Source organism: Leiobunum rupestre, chromosome 10 (assembly GCF_980474605.1).
Source record: "Leiobunum rupestre chromosome 10, qqLeiRupe1.1.hap1, whole genome shotgun sequence".
NCBI lineage: Eukaryota > Metazoa > Arthropoda > Arachnida > Opiliones > Sclerosomatidae > Leiobunum > Leiobunum rupestre.
This window is the reverse complement of record NC_143393.1, coordinates 13891747-13915675: the sequence shown is the minus strand read 5'-3', so window position 1 is coordinate 13915675 and position 23929 is coordinate 13891747. Positions and strand designations below refer to the sequence as shown.

At 34.0% G+C, this 23929-nt stretch overlaps 4 protein-coding genes across 11 annotated transcripts in view; 1 reads left to right on the top strand and 3 right to left on the bottom strand.

The window, feature by feature from the left end:
• The window catches only part of babo (TGF-beta receptor type-1 babo), a 203648-nt gene extending 185550 nt beyond the window's left edge, over window positions 1-18098 (bottom strand). For all 8 annotated transcript variants that reach the window (XM_090160085.1, XM_090160086.1, XM_090160089.1 and 5 more), the window contains exon 1: window positions 17548-18098. In XM_090160085.1, coding sequence (XP_090016211.1) covers window positions 17548-17614 — 67 coding nt within the window. In that variant the 5' untranslated portion in view covers window positions 17615-18098. The remainder of the gene's footprint in view (window positions 1-17547) is intronic.
• A 1303-nt stretch (window positions 18099-19401) lies between these two features.
• Fkbp14 (peptidyl-prolyl cis-trans isomerase Fkb14) lies at window positions 19402-21060 on the bottom strand. The gene is made up of 4 exons (XM_090160098.1): window positions 20822-21060; window positions 20647-20749; window positions 20309-20585; window positions 19402-20192 (listed from the first exon to the last, which is right to left on the bottom strand). The coding sequence occupies exons 1-4, from the start codon at window positions 20916-20918 to the stop codon at window positions 20025-20027; spliced, it is 645 nt and encodes a 214-aa protein (XP_090016224.1). The 5' UTR covers window positions 20919-21060; the 3' UTR covers window positions 19402-20024.
• A 147-nt stretch (window positions 21061-21207) lies between these two features.
• LOC149924472 (2',5'-phosphodiesterase 12) lies at window positions 21208-23550 on the top strand. Its single transcript, XM_090160083.1, has 4 exons — window positions 21208-22204; window positions 22260-22422; window positions 22514-22923; window positions 23259-23550. Exons 1-4 carry the CDS (start codon window positions 21223-21225, stop codon window positions 23519-23521), a joined length of 1818 nt encoding a protein of 605 aa, XP_090016209.1. The 5' UTR covers window positions 21208-21222; the 3' UTR covers window positions 23522-23550.
• Window positions 23522-23929, bottom strand: part of Rab3GAP1 (RAB3 GTPase activating protein subunit 1) — an 88914-nt gene continuing 88506 nt past the window's right edge. The window contains exon 19 of the mRNA XM_090160080.1: window positions 23522-23906. Coding sequence (XP_090016206.1) covers window positions 23724-23906 — 183 coding nt within the window. The 3' untranslated portion in view covers window positions 23522-23723. The remainder of the gene's footprint in view (window positions 23907-23929) is intronic.

Sequence of the window (23929 nt, the reverse complement as noted above, 5' to 3'; positions counted from 1 at the left end):
CGTTAATTAACTATAATAGTCAGGTTCAGTCCACCCCTGTGCAGTGCCATTTGAAGACGTTCATTGGCCCTGGGCACTAACACCTTTATAGGACCTGTTTCTAAAAAAAAATATTTTTTAAGGGATTTTTTCATACTCAACAACCTTCGTAGGCCCTGGGCACAGTGCCCGTTGTGCAAATTTGATAAAACGGCCTTGCCCCTGTGGGGAAATTTGTCACGGTTCATACCAAATTTTCGGAATGAATTTCCCTGACCATTTTAGTAGAATAAATGAATGGTTTGAGGTAAAATCTTTGAAAATATTTAATATGTTTTTTAATTAATTTTTCAAAAATTGATTTGCCTGAATTTTTACGGTCATTTTTAAATTCCATAACTTTTCCAGGTACGAACACTGCTTGTAGTCGTAAACTAACTACCGAGAAATACCAAATTAGTTTGGACGACCATACTAAATCCCCTAGTCACGAAGGGAAAATACTGGATTTTAGTAGATTAGATAAATCTCAATACGATTATTTCGTCTTATTACTTTGTGGTTTAGCTTGCAGTCGGGGAATTAGGACGGCCAATTATAGTTCTTTTCTGGGAAATCGTAATGAAGGGGATCCCGCGTATCTAACGATTACATTACAATGAAAACACGGGTGCGATACGGGATAAAAAAATCAATTAGAAAAAGGGATAATGTTCTTCTAGCCAACCGTAAGTTCAAATTATAAATACATTTAGAATAATGAGACGAACTAGCCAACAAGAAAAGATAGCTACACGCTGAAATTTGATATCGGCCTCGGAAAGAGGAACTTTTATATTTAATTAGCGAGTTAAATAATGGCTTTTTATTCGTTTTGGAATATAGAGTTGCGTGGAAACCATTTTTCGTGGGAACGTACGCCCGAACGGCCGGGAGTCGGATAGGTTGTCGAATTCGGTTAGGGAATGGATGGATGGAAATGGATGGGAAACCAAATAATTAGATGGAAATGGATGGGAAACCAAATATTTAAATGGAAATGGATGGGAAACCAAATATTTAAATGGAAATGGATGGAAAACCAAATATTAAGATGGAAATGGATGGGAAACCCAGTAGCAAATACCTAGATGGAAATGGATGGGAAACCAAATAGTAAATACCTAGATGGCAATGGATGGAAAACCAAATATTTAGATGGAAATGGATGGAAAAACAAATATTTAAATGGAAATGGATGGAAAACCAAATATTTAAATGGAAATGGACGGAAAACCAAATATTTAAATGGGAATGGATGGAAAACCAAATATTAAGATGGAAATGGATGGGAAACCCAGTAGCAAATACCTAGATGGAAATGGATGGGAAACCAAATAGTAAATACCTAGATGGAAATGGATGGAAAACCAAATATTTAGATGGAAATGGATGGAAAAACAAATATTTAAATGGAAATGGATGGAAAACCAAATATTTAAATGGAAATGGACGGAAAACCAAATATTTAAATGGAAATGGATGGAAAAACAAATATTTAAATGGAAATGAATGGAAAACCAAATATTAAGCTGGAAATGGATGGGAAACCAAGTAGCAAATACCTAGATGGAAATGGATGGGAAACCAAATAGTAAATACCTAGATGGAAATGGATGGAAAACCAAATATTTAGAAGGAAATGGATGGAAAAACAAATATTTAAATGGAAATGGATGGAAGACCAAATATTTAAATGGAAATGGATGGAAGACCAAATATTTAAATGGAAATGGATGGAAGACCAAATATTTAAATGGAAATGGGTGGAAGACCAAATATTTAAATGGAAATGGATGGAAAACCAAATATTTAAATGGAAATGGACGGAAAACCAAATATTTAAATGGAAATGGATGGGAAACCAAATATTTAAATGGAAATGGATGGAAAACCAAATATTAAGATGGAAATGGATGGGAAACCCAGTAGCAAATACCTAGATGGAAATGGATGGGAAACCAAATAGTAAATACCTAGATGGCAATGGATGGAAAACCAAATATTTAGATGGAAATGGATGGAAAAACAAATATTTAAATGGAAATGGATGGAAAACCAAATATTTAAATGGAAATGGACGGAAAACCAAATATTTAAATGGAAATGGATGGGAAACCAAATATTTAAATGGAAATGGATGGAAAACCAAATATTAAGATGGAAATGGATGGGAAACCCAGTAGCAAATACCTAGATGGAAATGGATGGGAAACCAAATAGTAAATACCTAGATGGCAATGGATGGAAAACCAAATATTTAGATGGAAATGGATGGAAAAACAAATATTTAAATGGAAATGGATGGAAAACCAAATATTTAAATGGAAATGGACGGAAAACCAAATATTTAAATGGAAATGGATGGAAAACCAAATATTAAGATGGAAATGTATGGGAAACCAAATATTAAGATGGAAATGGATGGGAAACCCAGTAGCAAATACCTAGATGGAAATGGATGGGAAAACAAATAGTAAATACCTAGATGGAAATGGATGGAAAACCAAATATTTAGATGGAAATGGATGGAAAAACAAATATTTAAATGGAAATGGATGGAAAACCAAATATTTAAATGGAAATGGACGGAAAACCAAATATTTAAATGGAAATGGATGGAAAAACAAATATTTAAATGGAAATGAATGGAAAACCAAATAATTAAATGGAAATGGATGGAAAACCAAATATTAAGCTGGAAATGTATGGGAAACCAAATATTAAGATGGAAATGTATGGAAAACCAAATATTAAGCTGGAAATGGATGGGAAACCAAGTAGCAAATACCTAGATGGAAATGGATGGGAAACCAAATAGTAAATACCTAGATGGAAATGGATGGAAAACCAAATATTTAGAAGGAAATGGATGGAAAAACAAATATTTAAATGGAAATGGATGGAAGACCAAATATTTAAATGGAAATGGATGGAAGACCAAATATTTAAATGGAAATGGATGGAAGACCAAATATTTAAATGGAAATGGATGGAAGACCAAATATTTAAATGGAAATGGGTGGAAGACCAAATATTTAAATGGAAATGGACGGAAAACCAAATATTTAAATGGAAATGAATGGAAAACCAAATATTTAAATGGAAATGAATGGAAAACCAAATAATTAAATGGAAATGGATGGAAAACCAAATATTTAAATGGAAATGAATGGAAAACCAAATAATTAAATGGAAATGGATGGAAAACCAAATATTTAAATGGAAATGTATGGGAAACCAAATATTTAAATGGAAATGAATGGAAAACCAAATAATTAAATGGAAATGGATGGAAAACCAAATATTTAGATGGAAATGTATGGGAAACCAAATATTAAGATGGAAATGGATGGAAGACCAAATATTTAAATGGAAATGGACGGAAAACCAAATATTTAAATGGAAATGGATGGAAAACCAAATATTTAGATGGAAATGGATGGAAAAAACAAATATTTAAATGGAAATGGATGGAAAACCAAATATTTAAATGGAAATAGATGGAAAACCAAATATTTAGATGGAAATGTATGGGAAACCAAATATTAAGATGGAAATGTATGGAAAACCAAATATTAAGCTGGAAATGGATGGGAAACCAAATATTTAGATGGAAATGTATGGGAAACCAAATATTAAGATGGAAATGTATGGAAAACCAAATATTAAGCTGGAAATGGATGGGAAACCAAGTAGCAAATACCTAGATGGAAATGGATGGGAAACCAAATAGTAAATACCTAGATGGAAATGGATGGGAACCAAATATTTAGAAGGAAATGGATGGAAAAACAAATATTTAAATGGAAATGGATGGAAGACCAAATATTTAAATGGAAATGGATGGAAGACCAAATATTTAAATGGAAATGGACGGAAAACCAAATATTTAAATGGAAATGGATGGAAAACCAAATAATTAAATGGAAATGAATGGAAAACCAAATGATTAAATGGAAATGGATCGAAACGTCAACGAATTATTCTCAATATTTAATGTCCATTTTAGCCTGGAGATGGGGTTTTCGTTGCTTGAATCTGGAATTTTTCTTTTATAATTTAAAGGCTTTAAACAAATGCTTGTAATAATTGTCAGAGTTTTTGGTTCGGGAAGGGACGCGAAATGGAATGGTAACGGATGGATAACGAATATTTTAACTGAAATGGAAAATGCAATTCTGTTCAGTATAGAGTAATATTTAGACATATCCCATAAAATGCCTTGATTAGTTTTATAACCCATAAGACGCTTCAGCTAGAATCGTTTACCGCGACAACGAATTTCCCAGACAAATAATAATAATTGCCAAAACATTTTTTATATATATCCACGTATAATCAAGATCGAAGGAGTTGGTACTGATAATCAAATACGCATTAGAAGAAGGGAAAAAATTAAAAATCATTATAGAAAAAAGTTATCCCTAAAATATAAAAAGAAGTAGTAGAAAACATCTGTTCAATTTTAGGAGCGTCGCAATTTGGATTTGAAAATAGGAAAAAAAATGTCAATGAGTTTCAAGGGAACGATTAACCTGAAAAAATAACAATGAAAGAAGGTTGCAATCATTAACTTCTCATTATACGTAAAAAAGTTCCCAAAGCAGAAATATTCTCTCTTTGGTTTCTATTGAACATTAACAATAAGACATCCCTTTTACCTGGATACGTAAATTTAGAAGACTTGTGACTTCTTGATAAATCCGAAATGAAGTTGGATAAAAACGGAGCGACGTATTTGCACGAAGTGGCTTTGTCTCAGTGTTGGAAAAAAACCGGTTTATTTGGTTTAAACCAGGTTTTTTGGGTTTAAATCGAGGGGAAGGTCACTTCCTTGATTAACGACGCACCCCTCAAAAGATTAAATCCGATTTAATCGTGATTAATTTGATTAAATTCAATTAAATCACGAATAAGTTGATTAAATCACGTTTAATCATGATTAGAATGTTTAAATCTGATTTAATCATGATTAAAAAATTATATGGTGATTAGTATGATTAAATCGTACTTTAGTTTTGATTTTAATGATAAATTCTCGATTCGACCGATTATATTGATTAAATCGTGATTAAAATGATTAAATCTAATTAAAATGATTAAATCAAATTTAAAAGATTAGATCACGATTAGAATGATTAAATATCGTTTAAATGATTAAATCCTGATTAAAAAGATTAGATCATGATTAGAATGATTAAATCTCGTTAAAATCGTGATTAGATTTTCTAATCTTGATTACCCTGATTTAATCATTTTACTATGATTAAGACGCACTCAAAATGGAAGTGACCTGCCCCTCGGTTTAAATCAGGTTTTTATTAAAAACTGCTTTATTTTACTCTTAATCTATTTTTTGCTTTTGTTTCATATTACAAATACATTAAAAATTAATAAGAGTATTATTACAAGTCTCACGTGACCAGAACAAAGTTTTAGTTATAGTTTCATTTTTTATTTTGTATAAATGCAGGGTGACCAGGAAAATGCCTCAAAAATGTTATTGAAAAAATTGCTAATTTTCCAGTGAATTAAATTAAAATATAGGAAAAACCATAAGCAAAAATAAGGATTCTTATCGAGAAACAGTAGATAAAATTAAGTAAAATATAGGATGAAGAAGGGTACACGACTATATTATATTCTACACGAGAAAACCTAAGGGGTGAATGAAGGTATTGAAAATATGGGAAATGTGGTCACTTTGTACATTTTTTAGAAATGTAATCAATCATTTTGGTAAGAAAATGTACAAACATTTTGAAATAATTTTTAGTTAATTAAAAAAACCAAATTATTATAAAAACCATTGGTTTTTTAAGAAAATCACTTGGTTTAAACCATGATTTAAACCAGCTAACCCTGCTTTTTTGTCTCGAAGCCAAGTCACGCGTTAGAGACATTTGATGGCATTACGACTAATCTACGATTACACTCGAGAAAAATATAAAGCTTGGAATATACGGTTATTACCCCTCAACTTGCAATCCCAGATTTATTGGCTACGAATGATCCTTAAATCCAATATCACTTTACAGCGCAATCGAAGTCGAGGGAACCCTTTTTTCCACTAGGTTACGCAGTCAAGAGTTATTTACACAAATTACAACTGATCTATTAGTCTGGGTTGTGGATTTTTTAATTAGTTAAAAAATATATTTGAAATTTTAGTTTTAATTAATTTTTGATATTTTTAACATTTAATACCGGTTTTTCTCAGGAAATTGATTAATAAGTGGCGTGCAACGGTAATGAAGACTAAAATTTAAATTAATCTTAATTAAATTTCATTAATAATTGTAATTGGTTTCCCTTTGAATTTCCATTGCTAAAGAACATAATTTTTTACATTTTTATAAATACATTTAAGCATAATACGTGATTTAAAAACAATGATTTAAAAACAATGATTTAAAATCAATGATTTAAAATCAATGATTTATAATCAATAAATTTAAAAACCATTCATGTAAAGGGAATGAAACACCAAAATTTTAAAACATGTGGCAAATTTAACAATTCGACCTCCTTACACTAGAAATGTTGTTTATTGACCTTAGAAACCAAAAAAATCAATAATTTTTGTAAACGGTATCTCAAATATCTACGCTACCTAGTGAAATTTGTTCCCCGATTATTTTCTCCAATGCGTAGTTCTGTATTGGCCGATTTATTTAATATGGTTTAAAAAAATTATTGATTTCATTCGCCTAACGTATTTAAATAGATTCTAAAAAAAATCCAATACTGTTCATTTTTAATTATTATTCAATTTTTTTTAGATTACATAAAAGATCTATTAATTATTCAAAAAATCAATTCAATAAAATTCCAATTTATAAAAAAATAGATCGAGTTGATGTCTATAAAAAGATGGCAACACTGAGATAAGAGCTTACAAATTACGTAATGATAATAAATTGGGCAAATAATTTATTTAAACGCGAAAATTAATTTTTACTTGTCAGCACTGCCTTAAATTAGCCTACCCATCCGCCGAAAACTACGCGAAAAACAGTAAAAACTGCCCTTTACCCAGTGAGGGTAGTAATCTCTCAGAGGTTAAAATGGCCACGTACAGACCAGGCCACAGGACGGAAACACGTATTCCATTAAAAATCTCCTTCAAAATGATACCATCTACTCCCGAAAAACAACCCTTCCCCCCTAAAAAAAACCTCTCTCTCTCTCTCTCTTAAGCCGAAGAAAATAAATTATACCTTTTTTAATATTTTTATTCTAGGGAGATTAAAAAAGATTTACCGCTGCAAAAAAAATATATATTTAAATAAAAAAAGTCAAGCAAAGTTGGAAAGCAAAATTTATTTTCCAAAGTCGAGATACCATAGACACTCCGTAGTTTAGTCGGCAAGGGGTAAAAAATGTGGGAGGAGCCTCGAAAAGAGGAGCATGCTCAGTGCGCCTTTTTTTCTCTCGTTCGGTCCGTTGGGGAGGGGGGGGGGAGTATTTTCGGTGAATGACCGAGAAACGAGGGAGGGAGCGAGGGGAGACTAAAAACGTAGAAAAGCCAGTGGTACAAGGATTGGAGAAAAATAAGAAAACCCCACCAGAGAGAGGGGGGCGAGACGTTCCGAGGGGTGCCAGACAGACGAAAAAAAGGGTTGCCAGACACAGGCTGCGGGGAATATCTCCGACTGCGCATGTCACGAAAAAGATAAAAACAAAGCGGGAGGGGGGCAATAAACAAACCCAGAAGGACGACTGGAAGGCGGTGAGAGAAAAAATTCGGGACATTTTTTGGTACCGAGACTGCCCGAGAGAAGGAAATGCAGGTATTTGTAGGGGGCTGGGCTAAGCGCGTTCAGGGGGTAAATTCTGTACCCCGTTTCCTCACTCGCCGACTTTAGCGGTTTTAGATGAAGTTAATCTCTAGTATATCCTCCTGAGGGTAGGCCGTCACAGCAAGTTTTTTCGCATGCATAATTAAGTTCAGTCGCGCATTTTTCTTTTCTTATAAGTATTCGGCAAAAATTTAACTACGAAACCTGTTTGAAGGATAAGCTTTTTATATTTGGCTATGTTGGGATACGGTCTAATAAAAATAACTAACCTCCAAGAAGGATAGGATGGCAACTATTCTTTTTTTCTTACCATCTTTAGCAATAAAAAGAGCGACTCCAGACGGTTCTGGGGGGAAACACTTTTTCTAAATGGGGGTCATTTGCTTTTTTACTTTCTGTACGGCTTTAGACTATGAAAAATTCAAGGCCAATTGCAAAATATTATACACAGGATGGTGGTTTTATTTTTATTTGTAATATATATATATTTTTTAAATATCAAAAAGGGTTTTTTTTACAGTCTCGAATTTAATAAATTGTATATTCATAGTTTTCAATATCACCAATGAATTCACTGAATTTCCCAAAGACAAGTTTCGAGGTTGATCTAATAGACCCATTTCGTTTTTGATGGAGTGTAGAGAATATTTTGGTGACGGACTTCACTATCATTTTAGTGAAAGGCTAGTTCCATCCCCTTCCCCATATGACGCCCTGCCATAAAGATCTGGCCGCCATCTTTTCTAAATTATATATGGCCACATTGGTGTTATCACTGTTGTGGCGAATTTTATACAGAAGGATAAGACTAAAAAGAAAATGGCAAATATTTAAGTAGACCATTTTATACTTACTGTTGGTTAAAATATGTTAATTACGTTATGTAACATAACCAGGTTCATTTACTTCTGACATAACGAAATTATCATATTATAATCAACATAACTTATGTTAATTTTATGTTAAATTATTCTTGGCTGGAGAAAACAGCCCTGTCATCAGGGTCGAAATAGGCTTTGCCGGAGAAAACAGCCTCGTCTTCAGGGTCGAATTAGGTTTCACCGGAGGAAACATACTCTAGCAGAAATAATACCACCACCTTTGAATCGGCCAGACCTATAATCTTATAAAAGATAAAATTAATAAAAAAAAGAACCTATTACCGGTATCAGTAAAAAGTTAATCGGTGTAAGCCATTTATCGACGAATCCTTAAATCGTCCTTGGCAAAAAATTATTTGGCACAAATTGTTAAAGAAGAAATAAACAGAAATGACGAGGATCTGGAAAAGTAGTGAGAAAATCAAGCCATCCAACCCCGACCATCCCGAAGAGAGACTGGAAGCGTGGGTTGAGGTCCCGAGCAAGGTATAAAGCCAACGAGAATTGATCCATTCACGCTGGCTCACTATTTTTAGTTCAATATAGAGGACGCCTATAAAATGGGGTAAGTGAGCATTAACGTTTCCTGTCGCTCTCAATTTTGATACAAAGTTGCCGAGCATTTCTGCGAGAGATACGTTTGGAGAGTCATTTATATTCGAGTTTCTCAACTTTGTCTTTTGTTTTGGGAAGGAGGGCAGTCAAGTCTTTCTCGAATACCTCGCGCTTCGAATGGCGCGAGGCTTAGATTTTGGAAAACCTTGCGTTTCGGCTTCTCCGGTAATCACACCTACATCGTCACCCGTACCGTGACAAAGCGCGCTTTTATACGCGACGCTCTTTTGAAAGCGAGAAACAACTTTGGCGAAGAAACCTTATTTATGCGATAGTTCGAGACTCGATAAACGAGAAAGCGGGGAAGACTTACAAATCACTCATATTAAACGCGTAACGTCACGAGCGAAATTACATATTTCATTACTTTGTTACCAATAGACTTTGTTCCGCGTAAAAAAAACATTACCCCTCAATCATTCAGAATTGGTTTTTTTATTTACTTGAAAATAATTAAATTTAATTTTTATGGATTTCTTTTAGAATTATGCCCGTTTTCTTGACCAATTTTATTAATAACGAGTGCATAGGATTATATTTCTAAAAATATAGAACCAAAATCCTGGAAATGCCACTGTAGCAAATACCATTAACTTTTAATTATACCAGGGCCCCCACTCAAATCTTCAATTTTTTTATAGGAAAAATAGGATTATATTTATAAAAATATAGGACTTTATAGGACTATTTTTTACAAACTTTAAAGATTTTTATAGGACTATATATGCTATTTCATTTACTAACTTTATGCAATTAAAAACAAAATCTATATTTAGAGAAATAAATCTTTGATTTTCACTTAAAAAATAGAAACTATTCAACCATTTTATCACAAAAATATACTAGTAGCTAACCATGTTAACAAAAACAAAAGTATAGACTAGAATGACTTGGTATAGGAATTTATCCTGTAGCTAAATCTAATTTAACCGAGTGGATGGATTTGAAATGGGCAAAATATCAAAATTATAGGATTTTATAGGACTTTGGGAGATTTTTCTAAAAATATAGGATGTTATAGGACATTTTTGAAAATATAGGATTTTATAGGAATTATAGGACCTCTGGGGTCACTGTGGTTTGAACAAAATGGCGGCACCCATATTTTGAAGCGAAATGTTAGTCATCACTACACTAGGAGTTTACCGAATCTCAGACCGAATGAATTATTTTCGGTTGGTTGGTTTCGCCAGGCTAGCCTAAGGAGCCAGCTTCAAGCCAAACCAAGTCAAATAGGTTTGACGTTCACTTTATAAAAGCAATCTATTTTAATTTAATTTTTCAAAATGCAAAAAAATGGTGCGATAGCGAGTGTAGACGCAAAAGGTTCGTTTAGGCTTAACACAAGTTTTTCGCATCGACGCAAAAAATCACCGTTAGGCTTAACACAAGTTTTTCGCATCGACGCAAAAAATCACCGTTAGGCTTAACACAAGTTTTTCTCATCGACGCAAAAAATCACCGTTAGGCTTAACACAAGTTTTTCGCATCGACGCAAAAAATCACCGTTAGGCTTAACACAAGTTTTTCTCATCGACGCAAAAAATCACCGTTAGGCTTAACACAAGTTTTTCTCATCGACGCAAAAAATCACCGTAAGGCTTAACACAAGTTTTCCGCGTCGTTGCTTTGACCATTGCGGCGGTTTTGCCCTTTCGAAATGCAACCTTTACAAGGACCATATTAAGAGTAACTTGCAGGTCTATTCGAGGTTTCCTATACTAAAATAACGATAATTAAGCCTGTGCTTTGTTTTGTACGTCAAGAATGAGTAATTTCTGCAGACCAAAAAATAATAACATTTCGATTAAATTCATTTTAAGAAAAGTTGTTCCAACAAAAAAGCACTTAACGAAATATAATGACATTTTGGTTAGTGAAATTACGTTGACAAAAAAATAATATTAAATTGTCTAAACCTACAAATAAACCAACGTAAGATTTTTATTTCATTAGTGAAGGATTTCCATTTAATTTGCAATTTATATTAACTAATGACAGTTAAAATGTTTTAGATAAAACATCCAAATTAAAATAAATACCAAATTACTTAATAGAAAGAAAAATTTACTTTCCAACAGTTAAGCGGATTCGCATTTTCAGGTAAAGTTAATACGAATTATTTCGTATTAGCGAAGTTATAACCGGATGTCGGTATTTCACAGCGTCTTTGGTGCAAGTGTGGCAACCAAATACACTCTAGAAATCCCAGGTATGTTTATTGTTATTATCGGGAAGATTAGCGTTCAAACAGACGTTCCACATCAGTAGCGAGGCAATTTCTGGAGGAATAGAATTATCTTAAACTCGCGTGGCAATCGCGATTCCACCCACCCCCTCTCGTAATATAATCTAATCACATTTAGGAAGGAAAATATCGAGTTTTTTTAAACTCATTTTCGAAATGGTTTCACATACGAAAATCTTAAGCCAATTCCATTTAATATAAAATTTGAATTTCGATAAAATTTGTTTCTACATTTTTACTCCATAAAAAAGGCTAAAAAATTCCAATTTAATATGAATAAATAAAATCGTTGTTTTTTTCATATCATCTACTACTTTCCCGCGATATTTACCAGAAAATCCATAAACATGATTGGCCGGATCTGCTATCACGAGGTACGTAAGAGGAGGAGTTATTGCAGGGTTGCCATAATATTTTCAGATTGAATTTCCCCGACTATTCCCAGCCTGATCATTTTTATAGAATTTCCCTGACCTTTTTAAGGCTAAAAATTAAACAATTTTTAACTTTATTTTTGAAACTAGCTAGAAGTTAAAGTGTTGGTGGCACGAAAAGTCAATAGTAATACAATCGAATGAATGTGGGCTTGTTTTGAAGCCATGGAGAGTAAGATTTTTTTCCTGGGTTATAAATAAACCCGCTTTTAATCCCAGATGTAAAGAAATGTATTACAGACAATTAGCCAAAGATACGCTTGGCATTTCCTGACGTCACGGGTGCCGAAAATAATTTTAGAAGTCTGGAAATTTCGCCGAAAAATCGATTTCCACCATTTTGACTTCTTTATATAATAATCCAAAGACCGCTTAACCAATTTTGATAAAAATTGTTTGCTCTTTCTAATGAATCCTTAATTATCCATAGCTAAAATTTCGTGCAACCAACACTTAAAGGACTTTACTACAACACATATTTGAAAATAAAGGCGACTCCTAAGATAATATCTTAACCCAGCTGTATTTATTGTAATAAGTCTTTCCATAAAGTCATTACGCTTGCCGAACTTGTTTTAATGTATCGCTTTCGTCACGATATACGTAGGAGTTCAGTTCAGTTTTGAAGCTTAGATCTTTATAAAAAGGGCGACTCGTCGAAATTTAATTCGTGCCTTGCTCAACTTGTTAAAATGTTCCACGCGCTCTTTAATATTTTATCGTAAAAGGCTCGCGCATTTTTTTTATTTCAGGCAGCACGCGCGAAATCGCTCGAGCCCATTTACGCTAAAATATCAAGACACGCGTGGAACTTTTTAACAAGTTGAATACGACCTAAATAGAGATTATTCTAGTGTCGATTGGCTATCATAATGAAACGTCACTTGTGACGCGACCGATACATCTAAACAAAATGGCAAACAACGTTGCCATAAGATTTTCTAGACAAGCAAAGTCTGCTTGCTTTTCCCGGACTTTAGACAAATCCTTAATATTCCCCTCTTTTTTAGGACAATTTCATTGACCTGTGGGCAACACTGCAGTGGATTTTCCCCAAGAATGTTTTTCAATTTCTAACACCCAAATCCTTCGAAAAGGCGCTAATAGGGAACAAGCATCGCACGAAAGCTGGTTAGGGACCCCCACAAAACAAGACTATTTAATGAATAACTTAGGCCACGAGATCCGTCCAGGACACAAAAAGGGAAGGCCGAGTTATCGACACCAGCTTGGCCGCAAATTAAGCGAACACCAAGCGGAGACAAAGACAACCAACAGACGAGATTTAGGGGAGGAACTGGGCGCTAATTAGTTGACTCCCCACAGCTACTTGGCTCATCCTTTCTCGTACCTGACATCGAAAGTGGGCAGTTGGGATGGAAGCAGAAAATTTGGTTTCTGCTTCTAAAAATAATCTCGATTTAGAGATTTGAACTCGCTGTACTTTATTTACTAATTACTGGTCTAATTGAAGTTCAAAATTACGAAGTTTCGACCTACTAGAATGTATATTTGTACTGTCACCTAGGAGCAACAAACACCAGGAGAACGCAGCTAGCCTTTAAACACGCTAACGCAGTCAGGGTTTGTGCAATATTTCCGGAATTAAATTCCCTGACATTTCCAGGTTTTCCCTGACCAAATTGCCAAATTTTCCCGGACCATTTTTGTAGAATAAATGAATGGTTTGAGGTAAAGATTTTGAAATAAATTTTCTTTCAAAAATTTATTTCCCTGCTTTTTTTTGGGTCATTTTAAAATTCCCTTACTTTATAGGACCATTTTCAAATTCCTTAACTTTTCCCTGACATTTTGGAATAATTTCCAAATTCCCTGACCTTTTGGAAACCTTTTAAAATTCCCTGACTTTTCTCTGACCTTTGGGAAACATTTCCAAATTCCCTGACTTTTCCAGGTTTTCCAGGTCGTGTACGAACCCTGGCAGTGTTGTGTACAAATTTCATTGGACGAACCTTTACGCTGAACGTTTTACAGGTGGGGGGGAAGACAATTTCTGAACTATCCCCTTCCGACGGCAGCTAGAGCGTTTAACCAATGAAGATTGTACACAAGAAAATGCACGACTTTTGACGGGTTGCGTCCTCCTGGTGTGGGGTGTTGTGTTTGTGGCTCGAGAGAGGGGGAAGGAAAACGTCAGTTTAAGCGAGCCAATGAGATACCGGGATAATTCGATAGTCTTGGGCGTGTTTCAATCGAGTTTTAAAGAACCTATAAGATACAGAGAGATTTGATTGATTTTTAAGGGGACGAGCATACTGGCAGACCGTGAGGTGGATTGGGATGAATGCTAAAAATAGACTCAACATTCTCTCTAAGACTAAATAAATACTTTCTTGATATTAAATAAACATAAAATATTCTAAAAGCTTGAATACATTTTTGATATTTAATTGTCTAGAACTATAAATAAATCTTGATATTAAACATTAAATTCTCTAGAACTATAAATAAATCTTGATATTAAACATTAAATTCTCTAGAACTATAAATAAATCTTGATATTAAACATTAAATTCTCTAGAACTATAAATAAATCTTGATATTAAACATTAAATTCTCTAGAACTATAAATAAATCTTGATATTAAACATTAAATTCTCTAGAACTATAAATAAATCTTGATATTAAACATTAAATTCTCTAGAACTATAAATAAATCTTGATATTAAACATTAAATTCTCTAGAACTATAAATAAATCTTGATATTAAACATTAAATTCTCTAGAACTATAAATAAATCTTGATATTAAACATTAAATTCTCTAGAACTATAAATAAATCTTGATATTAAACATTAAATTCTCTAGAACTATAAATAAATCTTGATATTAAACATTAAATTGTCTATAACTATAAATAAATAAATACATTATTGATATTAAACATTAAATTGTCTATAACTATAAATAAATACATTATTAATATTAAACATTAAATTGTCTATAACTATAAATGAATACATTATTGATATTAAACATTAAATTGTCTATAGCTATAAATAAATAAATACATTATTGATATTAAACATTAAATTGTCTATCTATAAATAAATACATTATTTTTAAACATTTATCACTGGAGACAGCTCAAAATTCAAAATGTCCTTTTGGTAAACAGCGTGAATTCTAGGAATATTAGGTTTTAATATCATTTGACATTATATATTACATTTCGTTTAAAAAAAATATTACGGTCCGTTGAAATGTTTCCAAGGTTTTCGTGACTAGCGCGAAAAGTGGTAATATCAAATTTCTGACCTCAAGTTCAAGTACGTAGGTATAGATTATCTTTGTTCAAAGTCAAAGCTGATTTTACAAAATAAACACAGCTCGGTTTTTTAATAGTAGTGGTTTCAAAGTGCGGAGTGCGCGTGAATTTCACTCAAAGGGGATGGGATTTCGAGTTTAATCAACTTTCAACATTACACAATAAGTGAACTGCTACCAGCGTAAACGATAAAAACACTGCAGCGCCCCCCATCACGCTAAAGGGAGGAGAAATTTAAGCACATCAAAATAATTTATACTTTCCAAAAACGTATTTATAACTACGTAAGGATAATGCGTATTTTGGGTCGATTTTTAGCTTTGCTCTGAATACCCTCTTGCTCCAAGAGTAAACTCCGCCCCCCTAAAAAAATTAAATCATTCAGGGGTACGTCAAGTGGAGAAGATATTTTCCTTATTATAAGAAACGGTCTAGCAAGAAATATTCTTTTTATAAGATTTTGCGAGTTTTGCGTCAAGTTGAAAAGATCGTGAAGTTCCAAACAAAATGGCGGCTCTGTCAGAGCATGGATGTAGAGTAATTCATTAAGCCTTGTCATCAAATGCTATTTCATAAATAGTACGCCGATATGTTGCTTTAATATTATAAAAGCCTCGAAGAACAATTAAGATGTATTTACCATTCAATAATTCACAACCATTCGACGCCATCTTGAATTCTTATTTAAAACTACCTCTAAAGCGATCTTACTAATCTTGCAAGATCTCTGACGTCAATCGCTCTTACTTCCGGTTTTAAAAACCGTCAAGTTCGCGAGATCACAAGAAATATTATCAACTTACGTACCCATGGTATCTTATTGGTTCTTTAAAACTGACGTCATCCAACACTATTGAACCGCTTGCGGGTGAAGTTTTCCTTTCCCCCTAATCATGGCGTGGTGGGAACTATTTGCGGGCACCATAGTCGAGTTTAACCCTGGCACGAGAGAGGGGGGAGGAAAAACGTCACATTCGGGCGCTTCTGTCGCGTTTGAAGACGTCAGTTTGAGGGGAACCAATGAGATATCACGCGAATTTGATTTTTTAAGGGGGAGGAGCTTACTGTTAGAGCATGGCTGGGATTTGTAGCAACGCTAAAAATAGTCTTCATTCTTCGTAAGCACATATATTTACTTTGTTTAAATAAATAGGTGATAGAAATTATAATAGCAATGAAATTACCAAGTGTAACGACACCGAGTTTCGTTTAACAAGCACTCTAAAAGAAGCCCGCTGTGAAAAAAAAAAAAAAAAACACATTTTTATCCTGATAAGTGGTTTTTCTAATCTGTTTTTAACCCCAAATTTAATACCGACCCGGTTACTTGACAATACTATCGAAGGCGGATGGAATGATACATTTTTATAAGGTTCAGCCAATGGCCTACTATCCTAGAGCTATCAAGTAAGCTTAAGCGCATATATGTTGAAACTATTTTGTAGACACAAGCCCCGTTTAAGATACGATAATAAAATTACTATCGCATATTCTGTAAATGTAATTATGATAAAAATAAATCTTCAGGATTATGGAGGGATCGACATAAAGAATCCAAGGAAACTAGAACTTCCTGCTACGTTAAACTTGAAACTATAATTCAAAACATACAAAAGAGTTTAGTGTTTCAAAATGTATAACCTCCCACAATATAAATACCAGGAATAATGTTTTTGTTGTTTTGATACTAGAGGAAAAGGCGGGTGGAGGATTAAATATAAAATAATGGCCTTCTGTAGGCCATTTAAAGAATTATACGATCTAAAAATATTGCCTTCTACTACAATAAAAAACCTGGTTTGTGTTTCCAGTCATTTTATCCAATCGCCAAAAATTGTTTATTTTTATCTACGTATTAATTTTTTAAATAACAGGTTCAGGGTACTTAATGTTTTTTTTTACTTTCGAAAACATTATTTATTCGAGTCCGCTATAAACAATGCGGGAAAATTTACATTAAAGTTCGATTTTCAAAACACGATTACAAAGTAACGGACACGTAGGTTACTTATTCTTAGCTCTGACCCATTTTCTTTAAATGTAATTATAAAACATACAACGTGACAAAACAAAATAACAATAATTAAAGGGAGCATACATTTGCAACATTCGTACTAATAACATTGGCTCAATACAATTTTAAGCTACGTAACATTACGCCCAAGCCTCCAGGCGCCTATTCTGAGCGACAACCGTACTTAGTAATTTTTGTTTATCTCACTCGCAACAACCAAGGCCTAAAAAAAATTTGCCTTACCAATGACGTTGGATCTGTTTAGAGCGAGCCCCATGATGAGCACCCCGAGGACCCACAGAGTCGTCATCTTGAGCTCTTGCTGCTAATTAACGAAGACGCCAACATTCTTGGGCTCCCACCTCAGTACATTTACGGGCACTCTGAGCGGCAGTGATTGTTCTTAAATTTCAAAATTGACCCGCAAAAATGAGTGATTTTCCCGCGGACTTCCTTCTTCTACACACGATACACCGCGACTTCGCGCGCTAAGCCTCGGCCACTTTACTATCGCCGAGAGAGTAACAAGAAAACGAACGAGGTCTCGCTTCTTTTTGCGTCCGAGGACCGAGGGTGGGCGAGTTTCTGATTATCTCTCGTTCAAAGTTTCTACCAAATATTCAGGCTAGCATTTTACTTGAAGTTGAAATTTCGGCATTGCTGTAATTATGGTGGAGTTCAATGAAATTGGTAACGGAAAAGCAACAAACGGGGCCAATGAATAGTCTTCTCAAACAGCGAACGGTCCGGTCCGGGTCTGCTCTGTGGCGGGTCCGCTCGCTAACTCGCTCGCTCACGAGGAACGAAAATATATACGCTACTGCCGCCGCCACTCTCGGATACTAGAGGGCAGCACGCTACGGACAAAATATTGGTTGTTTATTTTGGCGTTTTTGGGGGTGGGGTTGGGGGTAAGGCCAGCGATAGATGAGAGTCAAAATAACTTTATTGAGAAAACTTGAAAATAAATAAGCTAAATATGTAACTTCTGAAAAGCGTGTCCTTTGATGATACAATTTAGTTAATAAATAAAGAAGGATGAGATTCTCGAATCGAAAGGTTGAGTTTCAAATAATTATTATTGCGAGTTTAAATCACATTTAGGTCCTAAAAAAAATGGCCTGATGTTCGCCATACTAGGAATTTTAAAAGTTTTCCAAAAGCACCTTATTTTATATTCAATAGTTCGTCATGTAAATAGACGAGAGAAGGCTTTTATAGAACGCCACTAAACTCGAGCCTCTCCAAACAGAATGGCTCTAGATTTTCTCTCTCGGAAAAACTCTTTCCTTTCCGAATAAAAACGGAAAATATTTAAATATGACGCAGCAGCTACTCATTTGAATAGTAATTATATTTATGCTTGAGAGATGTACCGCGAAAGAGGCAGACGACTGGCAAACAAACAGGGCTGCCCATAAGTGATAAAGAAAACCATTTTCTCCTCTTAAAGTTGTCTTTGCACGCAGGTCTGCGGTTATCTTTACTTATAAAACTCATATCTCTAAAGAAATAACCAAAAGGAATTATTATTAAATTATTTCTAAGAACGGAAGAACAAAATATGTAATAGTAAAAGTCAAAACGAAAAATAGAGTCCGAAAAAAGCGGCAACCCTGGTAGTTGGTTCACCATAAAGAAGCATTTTCTTCGCGCCTAAGCGCTAATTACGCGATACAAACTTTACCCTAGCCTCTATTCCTCTTCCGCAGATATCTCGTTTTTGTAAAGATGTCTGTCAGTCTTTTAAAAAAACTTAATTAAGTTGACCAAGAGATATAATTGGTTAGTTGTATATATCTACGCTTGATACCATGTTTCTAGAATAAATTTGCCCTAGTCAAAAATACTACCCATTTCTGGTTTTTTATCTAAAAAAAAAGAAAACCCACCCAAGCCCCCTAAACCAATAATTAAAACTTCCCAATTCCAAGTAAAAGGTAGACTCCATATTTTATTCAAAATTTATGATTGTATAAGGCTTGTACTTCCCAAAACTCTTTTGTAATTTTAAAAAAAGTCACACAAACTTATCTTTGGGAAAAATCCTATTATTTTTATTTCTAAGACAAAATGGATGACAACAAATATAAAAACATCCTTTTTCTTTTAAATCCACACCCATAACAATGGAAGGTTTTATGTATATATTAGGATAACATTTAACAAGGGATAGAATTTTTAAAACCTATAATGTAAGTCCCAAATTGTTTTGCATATTATTATGCATTTTTTAAATTGCCTATGTAAATTGCATAAATATTGTATAAAAATACAGTTATACCGGAGTATAAACGTTTTTCATTTAAAAAAAATGTACAAAATACATTTTCTCTATTTATTTTAAAGGATTTGAGTACGAACAATGACCGAGTTAGTGATGATGAGCAATGCTCTCAAACCCTCTTACAAACACGGGAATTCAGACAAAAAAATACATTTTATCACTAACATAAAATTAATTTCTGGAAGTCAAAAACATTTTGTAGCGTATCACATGGAACTACATGTTCCTTTGTGGAGCTTAGTTACCTGCCAGTATATTAAAGGCAGAGATAAGGTAAAGTCTCCTAAGATTTTACCTTATGTCAGCTTCTTTTAACTTTAAGGTTAGCATAAGTACATTTTCAAAAGAATAGTGTGATACTATTTTAAACATATTCTGTCTATTAAAGTCCTTCTCAGTGCCTAAATTAACAGTGACGTAAGAAATTATTTGATCACAGCTCGTCGTGTTTAGGACCAGTAAATTCCTCGTGGGAGATAAATCCATTTTTATCTTTATCCTCATGTTGAAATATTTCTTCTACTAAACGGTCTTGTTCTGGAAGATCTGGAATCTCATTGACTTTCTCCGCTGGAATTTGCTTTTGAAGATACAAACTAATCTGTTTTGGAAAAGTTTTTGGTAAGAATACTGCCTCAGGTCTCACCACATTTTCCATATGCCTGACAAAATTATAGCGAAGAATAAAAGTGGTAAAGATGAGTGGTGTGCCCCTACTTCGTCCCTAGATAATTGATTATCCTTGTCAGAATCAATTTCTTTGAAAAGATTGAGTGGTGCAGGCCCATCTTTGATTCCTAAGCATTCTACTTCGAATATTAAGGTGGCTTTAGCTGGTATCCTATCCCCAGCTCCAGCATCGCCGTATCCAAGATGGGAAGGAATGGTTAATCTACGTTTTTCTCCAATGCACATATCGAGTAATCCCTGATCCCAGCCTTTAATGACTTGGCCAACCCCAAGCTGGAATGTGAATGGTTCGTTTCTTCCATAGCTAAACAAACAATAATAAGTCATCTTCGAGACAAAATACCATTAAATATACTAAATAATACCTCGAATCAAATTCTGTTCCATCCTCAAGCGTTCCCTTATAATTCATGGTAAGCATATCATTTTTCTTTGACTTTAGTTCGCATGTTTCCGGCTTGAGCAACACTAATATCATTAATAATATTTCATTTTATTTTTTTATTTTTGCCATTTATCATTACAAAAAGTCACTGATACCTTCGATTTCGAGTTCATCAACATCTGCTAACGCGATTTGAACTAATGCTATGCCTAAACTTGCTACTAACAACCCTAAACTTAATTTTTTATGCATTTTCAACTAATTAAGATCAAAAAGTATAGTTAACTTAAATTATATAAATACCTTTCAGAGATTATTCTTCTATAAAATAATATAAAACGTGAGAAAATTATCAAGCGCTATTTCATATTAAACTAAACTTGTTGGATCGCGATTGGCTATTTACTAAAATTTGACACATGTTCAATTTCCCCACGTCATTTCCGAAATGGTCTGCTATAAAGTTTATACCTGAGCGCGTGAAGTTTCGTTTTTCACGGAATTGGATGAAAATTTAACCTTCTTAATTCGAATAGTTTTTATTTTAGAAATTCATATGTTGAGGTTAATAAATAATAGCAAGCTATTATTTAAATTTAGAAAGTCGTTTTACACCAAAATATTTTGCGCAATGTCTGAAATGCCAAAAGCAACGGTTAGATGCAGCGATGACGAATCGGACATGCAGCTTTCTTTCATTTTCAATGACGAATTGTTATCTTTAAATCGACGGTTTAATTTGAATCGTAGGAAGGATGAGCCAATCGGTCAAGCTTTCGCCCGAATACGAGCAAATATATTAAGTTCCTACGGGAAGAAACAAAGCCGTAAGAGGAAAAAGGTTAAAGTGAACTCGCCATCAGAGGAGACCATAGAGCCAGAGATACCAGAAATCCTTATTAAAATACAACACGGGGACCAAGTGATACCGGAAGATACTATCAACACCGAAGCGTGGACTGATGGGGCAATATTGACTGTAGCAAATATATCATACATTGTTTTATATAATGCCCCGATTGTTAAAAGTATGTCATTGCCCAAAAGCATTATGGCTGGGTATCCTGTATATCCAAGGTTAGAAATGGAATTTACTACGAACACTGATACAAAATATCAATGGCTAAAAGCCATTACTAAGAAAGAGGTTGGAAGTGAGGAAGATAAAGTTACAATGATTAACAACCAATTCTGGATGACTGTAGGATCTAGCTTTTACTACCTTCCATCAAACAGTGATATTGGCAAAATTCTAAAGTTGACTGTTACACCAGGGCGTGATGGAATTAGTGGTCTCCCTGTTGAAACAACAGCTAAAATCCCAGTCGAAGCTGGACCTGGAGAATGCCCCTTCGAAACTAGACACTTATACACCCAAAATTTAACCGAGAAAGGTTTCTTTCGTTGCCTATCCTACAATATTTTGGCAGATTTATACGCTGATTCAGATTTCACCAGAAATACATTATTTCCTTACTGCCCACCTTATGCATTAGAGATAGACTATCGTAAACAGTTGCTGCTTAAAGAAATTATAGGTATTATTACACCGAAATGCATTTTTTGTGTAGATTCTCAAACATTTTTTTACAGGATACAATGCAGATTTAATGTGCCTACAAGAAGTAGATAAAAAGATTTTCTTTGGAGATTTATGCCCGGTTTTAAGAAACACTGACTTCGATGGTGTTTTCCACTTAAAAGGAGGTCAAGTTGCCGAAGGATTAGCCACATTTTATAGAAAATCAAAATTTAGGTGCTCTTCTTTTTCAATAAATTCACCCAGTAACCCAAACAAGTTTATGTTTCACCATTACTGGAGTAATTCATGTTTTGTTTTTCTTTAGATTAATCAATAATGAAGTGATAATCCTGAGTGAATATGTACCAACAGGAACCGAAATGTCCGACATTCACGATGCTATATGTGCCAATGATAAATTAAAGGAAAGATTTATTTCCAGGACAACCGCGTTGCAAATTACGTTACTTCAATCTACAGAAGATGCTTCAAACTTTATTTTGGTGGGAAACACTCACCTCTACTTTCATCCCGATGCGGACCATATTAGGCTTCTCCAGGCGTCAACTTGCATAAGATATCTCGAAGAAAAGCTCAAGAAATACCAGTCTGAAAAACCGGATCATAAATACTCAATTATTTTATCTGGGGACTTCAATAGCACTCCAGAATGGGGAGTTTACCAATTGATGACGACAGGCAAAGCTCCCAAAGATATGCGAGACTGGAAAAGCAGTATGTTATTAAAAAATTTTAGGCATGTGCAAGCCTTGATTTTTGGGTTTCGAGCTAAGCTTTAAAATTTCAAGCTTTTAGGCTTAGCTTGAAAAGTTGTTTTTAAATACTCCAATAATTATAAATAGCTTAAAAAGGGAGTTTTGAGTACTGGAATAAGCTTGCGGGTAGTGCCTTAGTAAGAATAATAGTTTCGAGTACTTGAAAGTTAAACCTAGGCCTTGATTTGAGCTGTGGAACAATTTTCAAGCTTCAAGCTGATTACTCAAACAAAATTGTGTACTCTCACATGCGTAAAAAAAATTACATTTTCTGAAAATACTTTTCATCAACAGACCTCGAACAACAAGTACAAGACTTTGAAATGTCACACGTTCTTTCTCTAAGCAGCGCTTGCGGAACACCTCCTTACACAAACTACACCGCGGGCTTTAACGGATGTCTCGACTACATATATTATGATAAGAGTAAATTTGAGGTGACAGAAGTGATTCCAATGCCCAGCCACGAAGAAGTGACGCAGAACATTGCTATTCCCAACATCAATTTTGCTTCTGATCATATCGCTATAGGTTGTACATTAAAATGGTCCACTTAGTTAATAAATATAAAAATTTTAATTTAAAATCTATTAAAGCCACATCTTTTTTTTGCAACAATTATTTACAATTAGGAGAATTTATTAAACCCGATAGACAAATTAGTAATAACACTAGCTCCTAATTATCAACAAAATGTTAAATGTTTTTACAAGATATTAACAAAAAAGCCCCCATTATAAAAAAGGATACTCCAATTAATCAAAAATAAGTGGTGTCTTCGCTGTATGCAAAACAAAGTCTAAATTCAGAATGACCTAAAAAGGCGTACAGTTTCTGGGGTAAAATTAAACTACACCCGGGTGTAGGTTGAACACTCTTGTGCCTAAAGATGAACTCCTTTTCCCTCGGTTTGGGGAAGCAATCGCGTCCTTTACGTTGTTCCTGGAATAATTTAAATAGTTGGA

Excerpts from the sequence above, each read along its gene's own strand:
- LOC149924472 (XM_090160083.1), top strand. The coding sequence starts at position 21,223 with ATGTTGAGGTTAATAAATAATAGCAAGCTATTATTTAAATTTAGAAAG. Across the intron at positions 22,423-22,513 it reads TATAGAAAATCAAAATTTAG|ATTAATCAATAATGAAGTGA; the intron begins GTGCTCTTCTTT and ends GTTTTTCTTTAG. Across the intron at positions 22,924-23,258 it reads TATGCGAGACTGGAAAAGCA|ACCTCGAACAACAAGTACAA; the intron begins GTATGTTATTAA and ends TTTCATCAACAG.
- Fkbp14 (XM_090160098.1), bottom strand. The coding sequence starts at position 20,918 with ATGCATAAAAAATTAAGTTTAGGGTTGTTAGTAGCAAGTTTAGGCATA. Across the intron at positions 20,586-20,646 it reads GGAACAGAATTTGATTCGAG|CTATGGAAGAAACGAACCAT; the intron begins GTATTATTTAGT and ends TTGTTTGTTTAG. Across the intron at positions 20,193-20,308 it reads ATCAATTATCTAGGGACGAA|ATTAGTTTGTATCTTCAAAA; the intron begins GTAGGGGCACAC and ends TTTCCAAAACAG.